At 40.0% G+C, this 13,240-nt stretch overlaps 1 protein-coding gene across 4 annotated transcripts in view; it reads right to left on the bottom strand.

The window, feature by feature from the left end:
- RELN (reelin) overlaps positions 1-13,240 on the bottom strand; it is a 354,155-nt gene that overhangs the window by 7,022 nt on the left and 333,893 nt on the right. For 2 of the 4 annotated variants that reach the window (XM_089524577.1, XM_089524578.1), the window contains 3 exons: positions 12,482-12,701; positions 10,495-10,692; positions 8,928-9,026 (listed from right to left, as the gene is read on the bottom strand). In XM_089524577.1, coding sequence (XP_089380703.1) covers positions 8,928-9,026; positions 10,495-10,692; positions 12,482-12,701 — 517 coding nt within the window. Of the gene's footprint in view, positions 1-287; positions 424-8,195; positions 8,285-8,927; positions 9,027-10,494; positions 10,693-12,481; positions 12,702-13,240 lie in introns of those variants that run through there. The other 2 variants (XM_089524576.1, XM_089524579.1) reach the window with 2 other exon arrangements.

The following is a 13,240-nucleotide window of genomic DNA, read 5'->3' as shown; positions in this document are numbered from 1 at the left end:
AAGGTTAAAAAAATAAAACATTTCTTCATTTCAATCTGTGTGTGCTTAAATTTGTGGATATCAAACCCATGGATACCGAGAGTCCACTGTGTGTATTGCAAAATTTTGACTGGATGCAAGAGCAACAAGCAGCCAAAATGATAGGATTTTGCCATTCAGTGGACGAAAAATTTCACACCCCTTGAACCTGATCACTTTCATCTTCAAATCTGCATTAGCTAATCAATTAAAATTATAATTAAAAAATATAATGGCTACACCAATATTGCAGTAGTGAAATTACTTACCTTACTCTAATGTAAAACCAATGACAGCAAATAATGAAATACAACACAAATTAGAAAATGTATTTCAATGCATGCAGCACTGTGATTAGTCATAAAAGCTTGATGAGGTTTAGAGGCAATATAGGATTTTTCATCTCTTTTGAAAATAAAAATTGAACAAATTACTTTCTGATTTTTTAAAAAAACATGTGTATATGTCTGTTTCAGAAAATACATTTACAAGCACAAATAGTTCTACACTAAATACAACATATGTTGTGCTGAAAGGTGGCAAAAGTTACATAACAATTAGCATAATATGCACTATTTTTAACAGTTTTTTTCTGTCTGTGCTACAGTATGCATCAGCTTTCCTATACACATAAAAATAGCTCTGTATTGAAGAGATGAAGCAATGGAAGATGACTGTCCAAATGAATGCACTTTGCTACTGCTAGAAGATAATTAATTTTAAATCATTTCCCAAAAGGAAAAGCATATTTGCAACAAAAGCTTTAAAACTCATTTGTGCCCCCAAAATGAAATTATCATAATCACAAAAAGCATGATGGTGATGATCATCGAAAGAGTAACAACATGTCTATAAGCCCAAATTCATAATATTATGGTTTCAGTGTTTGGCTTCATTATAAAGTTAATACCACATCAGAACAATTATAAGGTGCCTCCCAGCTTCATGTGCAATTAACATTTTGGTGGGAGTAACAAGCACATAAGGAATGGGAGATAAGCCCCATCCATCTGCTATTAATATAATTTGATTGGAAACAATATTTCTTAACACACTTAAAAGGGAATGCCTCCAACCCTCCTCCCCCAAAAGGTCTTTGAGGTGTACGTGCAGAAAAGTGTGTGCTTTCATGGTGCAGCAGGCAAGCTGGAGCTCTGATTGGGGAACAACTAGCATGCAATGGGTTGTTCAGTCTATTCGTACAGGGTAAATACAGGAATACAGAGAAAGAACATTCTTGGAAAAAGAAAGAGACATGTCTTCATCCTAAAAGGCCCTCCCAGACAAGTCCAATTGAGATTTTTGCCTAAACATATCCTTCCAACCCCCTAATCTGCAATCAAAAAAGTAACTAAAGAAAAAAGATTGAACCAACTTTCTGGTAGATTCATCTGCTTTTATTTTAGCATTTAATTCAATAATTAGCTGTCAAATGTAATTATAACTACATATGTAATGAATTATATTGTCTCCAGCCAGATTTCCTAGACCTTTGTTACATGAACTGGCAAATATCATCGATGGAAGCATATTTTTGCCCTTATTTGAATGTTTCAGCAATTGAGTTTGGGAGTCAAGAGATTTTTTTTCTGTTGTAACAAAAAGGTCTAGATTCTACACATTTAGTCACAACATTACCTGTAGCAATTACAAATTCTTATCTGATGGTATTTGCTCAGGTCAAAAACGGTTTGTGTGGCAGATTATATCTCACCACACACTTTTGTGATCCACAGCAAATACTGCACTCTTTATGGCTGTAGTAACAACCTGTGTTTTAGGCAATGGTTTTGTATAATGGTCAGAGAAAAAGCTTATTTTTAATCTGGCTATATTGAAGTTGACTTGCTCTTGGCTATGGCTTTAAATCAGGTATCAATTGAGAATAAGGAAACACTTAATCAGAGATGAGAATTGCACAGGTCTACTCTGCACATCAAACCCCATATTATGAAGAAAAATAGGCTAAACTGTAGACCATGAATACTTATAATACGTATTTCCCTGTATCTATTCATACATTCTCTCTATATGTACTGTGCAAGGGGTGAGTGGAGCTGCAATTAGAGTTATTCATATGTACACACATAGGCTCCTTCACATGACTGGAAGCTTGAAGGAGCCTACCACAGTCCATACCTTCTAGTGTTTCTACTGAACACACATAGAAGTAAGGAATATATCTCATGTCTCATTCTGCATGTTTAGGAATGCAGGAAGGAAACAAATTAATAGGCTTACACAGTGGTGTCACGGGAAGGGGGGATGAATTGCACCGGGTGATACCTCAGAGAAGTGGCGACACCTGGTTGGTCCCTCCTCTAGCTGCGGTCTGTGCGTGCGGTGCTGCTGGCTCTCAAGGGAGCAAAAGCCGCAGAGAAAGAGGGATGGGTGTATGTTTCAGCCCCCTCCTTTCCCACTGCCCTGGCACTTTGGGTTGAGTGAGCCAAGGCAAAGGGGGAAAAGGTAGGGATGTCTGTATGCTTGCCCCTCCTTCAACATTGCCTTGGATCGCTTGCCTCAGCATATCCCTCCTTCCCTGGTGCCTTGGCTTGCTCACCCAGCTGACCAAGGTCCTGGGGAAGGGGAGGCAACCTGTACTGGGTGCAACCAACACTAGGGACGTGACTGGGCTAACATTTTCCTGTGACATTTGGTGGAATTAATCATAAGTAAAAGTTAGAACTAAAGAAGCAGCATGACCGTTACCATCTCATCCTGGGGTTCTTGCTCAGGGAAGTCTAGGATTTACACTTGGAGAGATAGATATTTATGTCTTTATATGACATGATGTCCCTAGAACTACAACTTGTAAAGTTCCATATTTTTTGCCAGCATTTTCTATTGCCCATTAAAATTGAAAGAACAGGAGATGACTGGATTCAGGAAAGAAGGACGTAAACCATGATAATAAGGAATAGTGGAGGCTAGTATGCAACCGTCCTTAATGTATATCTAGCTGTTGGTAGAGTGGAGGGAAACTCCAAGCCTAATCCTGTCTACCAGGGATCCCTATCTGGTTGGTAGATCTTCACTGATTATACTCTACCCACTTCTTGAACCCTGGCAATTCATAAAGTAGACTGGGTAAAAGAGAAGCAAGGTCACTGCCCTCTGTGGGCAGTGAGTCAGTTTCGCTCTTCCCTTATTTTCCCTGACAGGGGAAGGCTTGGCTAAAGTCTGAGATGAGGACTCAGTTTGTTCCTGAAAAACTAGCTACATTTGCCCACTGTCTGACATTTCTCCATTGACTTTCCCAACACAGTGAATTCCCCCACTCTCCTCACACCATGCTCCGGCTGATGTTCCAGTTGGGGAGACAGTGACATCAGGAGACAGGGCCATACCTCTGCTGTCATAGGATGTGACCACATCCCCTGAGTTTATCTAGATGATAGAGGGTAGTGGTACAGGAGATGTGCCCTGATATCTCAAATCATGGCCCTAACCCTGCATTAGTATGCAGTGGAATGTCCCTTCTCCTTTTTGTCCATTGGAAGTGGATCACATGATTGGGTTTTACTTCTGTAAGTTAGATGCGGTACAGACCACCCAAAAAGGGTGGCCTGCCAGCACCTGTTTTTCCATCAGAGGGAAGCCTCAGCCACCAAACCGCGAGGCTTCCCGCCGGCAGAAAAAGAACCCGCAAAAAGCAGGTTCTTTTGAAGCAGCGGTGGTGGCGTAACAAGTGCACCACTGATGCACTCGTTACGTAAGTGCCACGCGGCGCCATGTGAACACCGCATGGCATTTACGTAACAATGGCGGTGCCCATGTACATAACTGGGTGCCGCCATTGTTATGCCCTCGTCACATGCAAGGGTTGAAGGGCGTATGGGTGCTCCGCCCTCAGCCAACCCCTAGCGCGTGATGAGGATGCCTAAAAGGCCTGTATGTACTGGGCCTAAGTAACCTGTGTGATATATAAAACAAAGATTCTAGATTTGGATGGACAGTGCACAAGGCCAAAGGCTGTTCCTGCATTACCTTGTGTACAAAACAGGAACCTGCTGGAAACATGTGTGAACTTTCCCTTAAATGAGAATACAGGTAGTGTAACTACGATCACAGAGGGTGCCATTACTTTTGAAAATGGTGTAAAAGTCCTTTTTTTTGGGGGGGGGGGAATAACTAAATGAGAAAAATTATACACATTACATAATTTCTTCTTCTGTATTATCTAATGAAAAAGGGTCAGAGTTCTGTACCCTTTTGCACTGAATCACCCTTCTTGCAGGTCATCTGGCAAATATATCTAGTTAATCATAATATGTTCATTTCCAGTTACATGTCTAGTTCCTCCTGAGCTTTTTAATACATGCTCAGATGATGGTGTTTCTGTTAATTCCTATGTACAAACTTTAGTTGGCTCCTTAGTGCTGTTATTAATTAGGACTCATTAGTGATGTGCCGGCTTCAGGTGCCACAATTGTTTCATTAACCATTCTTCGCTATTAATTAGAAACACTCTTTTTTCAGTGTCATTTTGAAGGAGATTTGCTAGGCTCACTCTACTGAGACTCAGATAGCAGATTAATATAATCTTTTCCTCCCAGCTTTCCATGGACTTCACAGACTTACTTTTGTTAGCTGCTGTTAGCTCAAAATTGTAAAACTACAAGAAACAAGAGGGCCTCACAACTAAGTGCTGCAGTATATTCCTGGTGTACATATATTTTACTTGAAATGAAAGTGCTGAAAAATGAAAGTCAGCATCCAAGAGAGGACTCTTGCCCTAGCATCAGTTTTGCTCTCGCTATGTCAAGTGGCACACGGCATCACAGTGCCCTGGAGCATGTGTCATGTGGATGTGTCACCCTGACTCCACCCCCAGTCTGGCCTTAATGGCCCCCACACCCACAAACTGCACTGTAAGTATAAAGACAATGAATAAGATTGTAAGGTTGTTATAAACTACTAGCTCGGCTTTAGGCCCAATTCTCACTTGGGGCCCATTCCCACTTATTGGAAAATCAATTTCCTGAACCGATTCCTGAAACTGGTTCTGAAAAAAAGTAGTTCCCACTATGTTTGCACCGGTTTCAGGAATCAGCTCAGGAATCAGCAAGTGGTGGGGGACAGCTTGTTGGCCCAGCCTGTCTCTGGCCTTTCCTGGCCTCCAAATCCCTTGCCCGGCTTCTTTGGCCATTGACCGGCTTCCCTGCACCTTCTTTTAAATTTCCTGCAGCTAGGGAGGCTGGAAGGAGGTTGCAGAGAAGCCGGGGGAAAGCTGGGAAGAAGGTTGCAAGGCTTCCGGCTTCTCTGCAACCTCCTTCCGGCCTCCCTGGCTACAGAAATTTTAAAAAATGCATAGAGAAGCCAGTCAGCGGCCAAAGAAGCCAGTAAGGAGGCTGGACCGGGGATTTTGGGGCCAGGAGAGGCCAGTGATGGGACGGGCTGCCAGTGGGAACCAGGACAGGTTCTAATCCGATTTGAATCCGCCTAGTTCTCACTTGAGCTGAATCGATTTATTTCTAAATAAATCGATTCAGCCCAAAAAACACCTCATTTTACCAGCGTCTTTTTGACGCGGGTTAAATGGGCAAAAATGGGCAAAAAGCATAGCCCCCTGTTCTGAATCAACTTCTGAAATCGGATTCAGTGGGAACCATGCCCTTTTAACCCAGTCCCCGATCCCGATCAAAACATAGTGGGAACAAGACCTTGAAGTAGGGGTCCAGTATCTTTGGACAATACTGTAGTGTGGTTTTGAACCACAAAGAGACTGATCAGTAGTATTCAGTGCAAACTACCCTGCAGGTCTGTTTTTAGTACTCTTTTTATCCATAGTCCCTCCAATATGGAGATAACAAATTCATTTGCTTTGGAATTTGCACTGGTAAAGTTAATTGTGCATGTTTCACACTAAACAAGAACAGAGTTATTAAGACAAGGAACTTGCCTCTTTGCCATCTTGTTTGAAGGGTAGGGATTTATGCCAGTCTCAGCTATATTAAATTATCAGACTTTTTTATTGTCAGTTCTAATGTTTGTCTCTGAGGGCCCTTAGATATGTCTTGGTATGAATCAGCCTCTATTCACACAATGAGACAGTTGCCTCCCCTCTTTTTGTCTTTTTCTTATTTTCCAAGGCCACTTTTCCTGGGACTTATCATCTCAATAATCAGTTAGTATTTGGGAAGGGCTGAATACACCCAGTCCTTCCCAAATATTAATTAGGCAGTTTTCGGAATGTCCTTCTTTAGTTTTTCCTCAAAACCTTTTTTTGTACTTTTCGACTAAGGAGATTATCAGACGTGCATCTCTCCTGAAACGGTTGAGGCTTTTTAAACATCTGAAACAGCAACGATTTTTATCCCATTACCATGCAATTGCAAATTGATAACAGGCTGCCCATGAATCTTATTGCACTACTGTTCCGTTTACTTGTTAGCTATCCGAACTTAATCAGTAAAGAAGTCTTCCCTTTGGCAGTGGCACATGTGCAGTGAAAGCCCTTTAAATCCCATTTTTACTGGCCCAGATGAAATGGTTGCTTCGTCAGCATTAAGAAGTCTTGCTTTCAATGGGAATGGTGTGTGTGTGTGTGTGAAGGCCCTTTAAATCCCATTTTTACTGCTCCAGATTAAATAGTTGCCTTGTCAGCACTAAGAAGTCTTGCTTTCAATAGTAATGGTGTCCGTGTGGTGAAAACCCTTTAAATCCCCTTTCTTCTGCCCACGAGGGATTGCCTCCCCAGCAGTAAAAAGTCTTGTGTTCATTAGGAATGGGGAGGAGTGCAGTGAAATCAGTTTAAATCTCCTTCTCTCTGAATTATCCTGGAATGACCTATTACACATACTTCAATAATGGCCTAACTGTGGGATTGACAGTTTATTCACAGGATTTTCCCCATTCCTTAAAAGCAGCAGCAGCTACTGCCTGGCCACGATGTGGTGTGATAAAATCTGTGGATTACAATCCCGCTTCTATCCCACTACTGAAGAACCGTATGATAATCTCCTAAACCTACAGATACCAAACTATTGTGTGTGGACTGTGCCATCTGAGCTACATAAAGACCTAATGTTACTATTAATATATTCAACTTTATATTTTTAATATATTTTATGTTTTTAATATATTTTATGAAGCTCCTTTTATTATTTTTTGTAAGCCATATTGATGGCCACTGCAGTCGAAAAGCAACAAACAAACAGAATAAAACCCAAGAGACGCTGTGATCTTTTAAGATCAAATGATGATCTTAGGAAATTTCCCTTGTTTTATATCTAAAAGCTTAATTTCCTCCTTCCTCCTTTCCTTCTGTTAATTTTAAACTATGTACTTCTTGAATTTACACATCTTTGGCCTTGGATTTACTGAAACTACACATGTTCTACTTCCATTTGGAATAGAAAAAGACCCTCAAAATACATTCTGTATTCCGTATGCATAATTATACATGAGGTACACCATGGCAGTCATGAATAAGGCGCATCCTTCTCCTGCTTCAAACATAAATTTTCATGTTATGGAGGCAGAGCCCAGCAAGGTGTGTAAACGAAAAGGGAGGGGAGTCAAGCATGAATAATAATTTAGTGTTGGATAAAGGCTGTAAATTGTGGGAGGCATGGATGCCATGCAAGCAGGTGCCTTTCAGTGCAAAGGAGACCAAGGTTAACTGGAGATGAAGTAATCTGAGTTGCTGCTGTCATCTGCGCTCATTTAAATTAGGGCTATCAATAGACAAAAGTGAGAGGTTTGTATATAAATTTATTTCTTCTTTTAAAACTGCTCATTGGCAGCATGTTGGCTTTGGGATTCAGAGAGTTATATTCCAAAAGGCAACTTGCAGGCCACTAAAACATGAATAGGGACTGGTACACATCAGGCAGGTTTAGTTCCTTGTACAGGTATACCTCAGTTAACAAAGCAGATATGTTCCTACCCATTACTTATTTAACAGACACCTTGTTCCAAGATGTAAAAATAGCTTAGTCAAAATTAATGTAGTCGGACCAGCAACCCTATCTAAACTATTAGTGTTACTAACAGTACAATTGGTAAATAGTGGGGAAAATATGGTAGCAGTTAATTTGATTAATGCTTCAAGCCCTAATTTAAATGTGAACCAAGAAACCCATAGATTAAACAGCTAATCAAATTTGTGAGGCTTTAATTAAACTCCAGTTCCTATCAGGTTGACTCTTTATAAGTTTTCAATGAAATAACATTTGAACCTATCTATTGGGAAGGCACACCTCTCTCAGCCAACCATTGTAGCGATGAATCCCAGCCCGTCATGACACTAGAATGTCAGGAACTAAATTGTTAGAGAAAAAGTAGATCATCTTTCTGTGATGTAATAAGCATACACTGATTATTCTGAGGGTGACACCACTTTAGCTGGGGGAAAGAAGAATCAACAGGGCAAAGACATGTTTACTTTGTAAAACTGTGGTGAGGGAATGAATATCATGCTCTCAGTCCATAGAAACCTGCTATAATGAACAATACCCTGCTAACTAAAACACACATGGACAATCCAGAGTAAGGCATTAGATGCTAATACTGGAGCCCAACACAAACATAACATTACTTTGCACAAGACCTACACATTCTCACTGTTTTATAACGGTGCTGTAAAGGATGCAAATTATCTTCACATGCCATCTTAACTGTTGATAGCATACATTCCTTTTACACTGTCAAGGCATAAGGCACTGATGCACAAGCACACTAGCATTCAAGAACAGTTCAAACCCCATATTTCCCCTCCTGCATTTCACAACAATGCACAATGCATTCCTCTGCCTTACAGCTGGCTTCAAAACAAAGCATCTCCCCACACCCCTTTAAACAGGAACAGTTTTTGACTAAATGGAGTCTTTCTCCCATGATGGAGGAAAATGAGTATTTCTGAAGATGGGGGTGGTGGTGATATGATATTATGTTTTTATACTTACTGAACAACTTCTACATGGTCCAGAGCCCACTGATCATGGCCTGTGCCATTGTGGCGAGGTTGCCACCAGCGAAGTAGCACTCCCTTCATTCGTGCCTCCCTAAAGTGACAGGCAGAGGAGCCATTTTACAGGAGAGGAAAATAACATACAACATGAGTTACAGTTTTTCCTTGAGGCACTTTCTGTTGTCTTCAGACGTTTGCTTTAATCATGAACACAAAGCCTGGATTTAATTACATTTCTAGCTCTTGAAGTCCAACCTCTCTTATCTGCATATCACAGGGGCATACCAGCAAGTTTAAAATGTATTGTGAAATAAATAAAAAATAAACACTAAACAAAAGCCAGGCACATTGTTTGAATTATCATGGGCTGTTTTACAATTGTGCTGCAAATTATGCAAATCATCTTCACGTGCCAGCTTAATTACTCAGAACACACATTTGTTTTACAGATTTATTAAGGGATAACGCTTTTTTTAGAGGAATGGGATGGGGTGGATATGATAAGTACACTAAAGCTAATCAATAGGTTTTTAGCTGCCATGGTGCAAAGCAGTGGCTCACATGGAAACTAAAATTATATGGTTTTGTATAGACTGTTTTGCAATTATTGTGATCTCACAAGATTGTATATCATACCCAACAAAGCTGGGGGACACTTGCAGGGTAAAGGTGCATATCCCTAAAAGTGTGAAACCCTTCATTCACCACTCTTCTCTGTGTATTCTCATTAGCTATTTCCCCACACTTGATTGGAAAATCCGGTCTTGTAATGTGGTAGGATAATGTGGTAGAGTAAACAAGGGACTGCAAAGAAAATATAGCTGATAAGGGAAATATTGTATAGGCTCATCCATGTACTATTTCTTTCCTTCCACATTGACAAGAATCATGTTGGGGATCTTGAATTTGTTGCTCATTGTTTAGTGTAAACTTTATTTATTTGCTTTAGTACAAGCAACTAAGGGCCAAAGCAGACTGGCGGCTTAGAGCAACTTCTGGCCGTTCCAGCCAATTGGCCTGCAATTGGTTATGGACTGCAACAACCAGATGGTCTACTCTGAAAGCAGGCTGCCAAATGGGCTGCCAACAAGCAGTGGCTTTTCACTACTCCTTTTTCCAGCAGCTCTGGGTCATCTCAGAGCAGTTTCCGGCTGTGCTGGGGATGTGCGCTGTCTGCATGTTATGTCTCTGAAGAGGTTGGAAGCTGCACCTTTTGGCCTATCTCTTTTGGGCCTTAGACAAACATAACAGCATTATCTATAAGCTTTTATAGCTGGAAAATATATAATTAAATAGAGGCAACCTATTTTTCCTTTAAACTAGATTAATACAGATATTTTGGCCATCAATGGTTTTCTTTCACAGACTAACTTAAAAAAAAGATTTAAAAAATCTTTAATTTTTTAAGTTCTTTAATTAAATTGCCTTCTTTCAGTAATAAAGGTGTTGGTCATCCTCCTCCAAGTAAAGCCTCATTATTCTAAGCCCTACCCCATTATTACTTAACTGTTTTTGTATAGACTGTCTGCTGTAGAATAGAGTGTAATATTATTATTACTTACAGTGGTACATTGTAAGATACTCTTTGGGCTTGTATGAAGTCCTTTGGTTGATGTTGTGCAATGACTTGCCATGTGATTCCATTATTTACGCTGTACTGAAGCAAGACTGCTTTGTCCACAGTGTTAGGATCACTCAGATTTGTGTTGCAACTGTCAGTTTGTGAAAGGCTTCCAATTTGCAAAACAAACATTATTTTGCTGGGGCAAAAAATACAGAAAGGGATGAAATAAAAAGAGGGGGAAATGTTTTACTCCATGACTTAAAAGAGCTCACAAGCACAATATTACCAAAACCATGACCATGACAAAAAAGCTCTATTTGTAATTTGCAAATCAGATCTTTTAATAATGTGAAAGGTAAAATTATTGCAAGAAGTTCTCTGTTAATTATTTCATAAACATTTAGGGGAAGTATTTAGGGGAAGGCACCAGATCCCATCTGATCTTGGAAGTTAAGCAGAGTAAAGGATTACCAGGTGTTGTGGAATATATTTCAGAGGAAGGCAATGGTAAACAACCTCTGAATATTCCTGGCCTAAGAAAACCCTATGAAATTCATGAGGTTGCCATATGTCAAGAGGCAACTTGAAGGTGTGCACAGAGACACACAGAGCCTGATATAGCTTTTTCCTAGAAGGAAACAACCCCCACCATTTATCCCTCACACTCCATTTCTTTTTCTCATGCTCCATTTAGTAGGAAATAGTGGGATTCCAAAGGCTGCCTACCTATCCCTGATATGGTGTTTCAGAATCAATCATCAACCTCTGTTGACATTGACCCTCTGTGCTTTGGGCTAAGGAACTCTTAGATGCTCCAAACTACTGTACAATCTCCAAGAAGCAATTAGGACAATTTCTTGCTACTAATTGACATATGAGAGCCACCAGGTTTTGTCGGATCTTTCAGCTACCAACATCTTGCCATCTATTAAAAATGAGTTCAGAATCATTTTCATTTATTAACCCATTAATGCTTTTTCCAATGAATGTTACACGTCCATTCAATCATTCCCTTACTCTGTCATATCTCTGGGTTTTTGAACATAAGAATTCTGCAACAAAATTCAATCAAATGTGATTACATTTTTGCATATCTAGGATGCTGCTGGGTATGTGAGGATGTTTGGGGTGGGGCTTATGTGTATGCTACACCCCACCATCCATTTGTCCCTTAAGCCTGCAAGAGGCTTTAGTGTGTTTGTGTTTAAATAAGAGAATGGGATGGTGCCTTCTTGGCCCTGCCTCTATCTGCACTATCAGTGGTGCATCTTAAAAGGAACCACTGTGCATATACAGCTATATGTGTGAAGACACACTACATGTCCAAGAACATGATCAGGGCATAGCAGCTATGCTTGTAAGTGCCCCCGAGTCTTGCTGAATGCATAGATAACACTGCTGAAATCAAAATGACACAGTAGTGTTTCCCAAACTTTGGTCCTCCAGGTGTTTTGGACTTCAGCTCCTAGAATTCTTGTGCCAGTCACGCTGGATAGGGCCTCTGGGAGTTGAATTTCAAAACATTTAGGGGTTCAAAGTTCGGAAACCTTTGGGTCACAGTGACACTGGGTGTGGTGCCACTTTATTTTCCATATGTAGGTCAGATCCATGGTGGGAACAAAAGAACAGATAGAAACAATTCTTAAAATTGTTGTTTTAAAAGTTATTCTTTATCTCTGTTCATCTCTATCCACAGTATGGATTAATGCTTAAAATGGGACTTGGGAGATCAGTGTCTGCATCTCCAGCCATAAAACTCAGTGCATAACCTTGGTATATCTTACTTGGTTTGAACCACTTCATTGGCTTGTTGTGAGGATATACTATGTATGTGGAGAGTAATATATTCTGCTTTGAGCTCACTGGAAGAAAGGTGGAATAGTAAATGTAATAATAATCCATTTAATACTATTGCATTCAATAATACACTAACGTTCTCATGCTATCTTTAAAGGCAACATTTCAAATTCATAACATGAAATTACCTTGCTCTGGTCAAATCCAGTGGCTTACTTATAGCTTGTCTTATTTGGCATCCATTGAAATACAGTGAATCTCCATGTGCATATGGTGCCAGCTGTCCACACCCATTTCCTATAACGCCACCCTGAATTGTTTCCCAGTTTATTTCTGTTACTCTTGCTGATTCAAAATTGTCTTTAATATAACTGGGAAGGTCATGGCTGAAAAGAGAGCAGTCATCGCCTAAAAGGAATAAATGAAATTTATAATGCTGACAAGCATCAAGGCACTGTAACTGAGAATTTATGTTCATGTTTTAAGAACAGCCTGCACTAAGATGAAGTCCTTGAACTTGGGTGGAAGAAATGTGAAAGCCCAGAATGTGCTGCATGAAATATTACTCCTGCATTGCACTAAGGTCTTTCTCTCCTGACAGTTTAGAAGTTGAGACAAACACTCCTATACAATGTTTGCTTGTTTTCAAGCACCATAAAAAGACAAGTGGATTTTCACAACCTTTCTTTCTCTAGTTTTGCAACCTTATGAAAACTAAGTTATAAATATATATATTTAAAATGTCGTAGAGCAGACATCTTTATTTGCTGCTCTGCAAATAGGGTTAAGAACAGTTGCCCTATTGAATCATACTTGTTTTAACATTAAGTGATATAGTTGCTAGCTGAATCTACTAATTCTCAAAAGCATAATTTACATACCATAGCAAAAATACTATTGCCATGCCACTGCCTATGTTAACAGCAGTTGGGAATAGAGAAGCAAAC

Source organism: Sceloporus occidentalis, unplaced genomic scaffold (assembly GCF_023333645.1).
Source record: "Sceloporus occidentalis isolate IW3139 unplaced genomic scaffold, rSceOcc1.0.p SCAF_5, whole genome shotgun sequence".
In the NCBI taxonomy this organism is placed as follows: domain Eukaryota; kingdom Metazoa; phylum Chordata; class Lepidosauria; order Squamata; family Phrynosomatidae; genus Sceloporus; species Sceloporus occidentalis.
The sequence above is the reverse complement of the archived record's forward strand: the minus strand, read 5'-3'. Positions and strand labels throughout refer to the sequence as shown.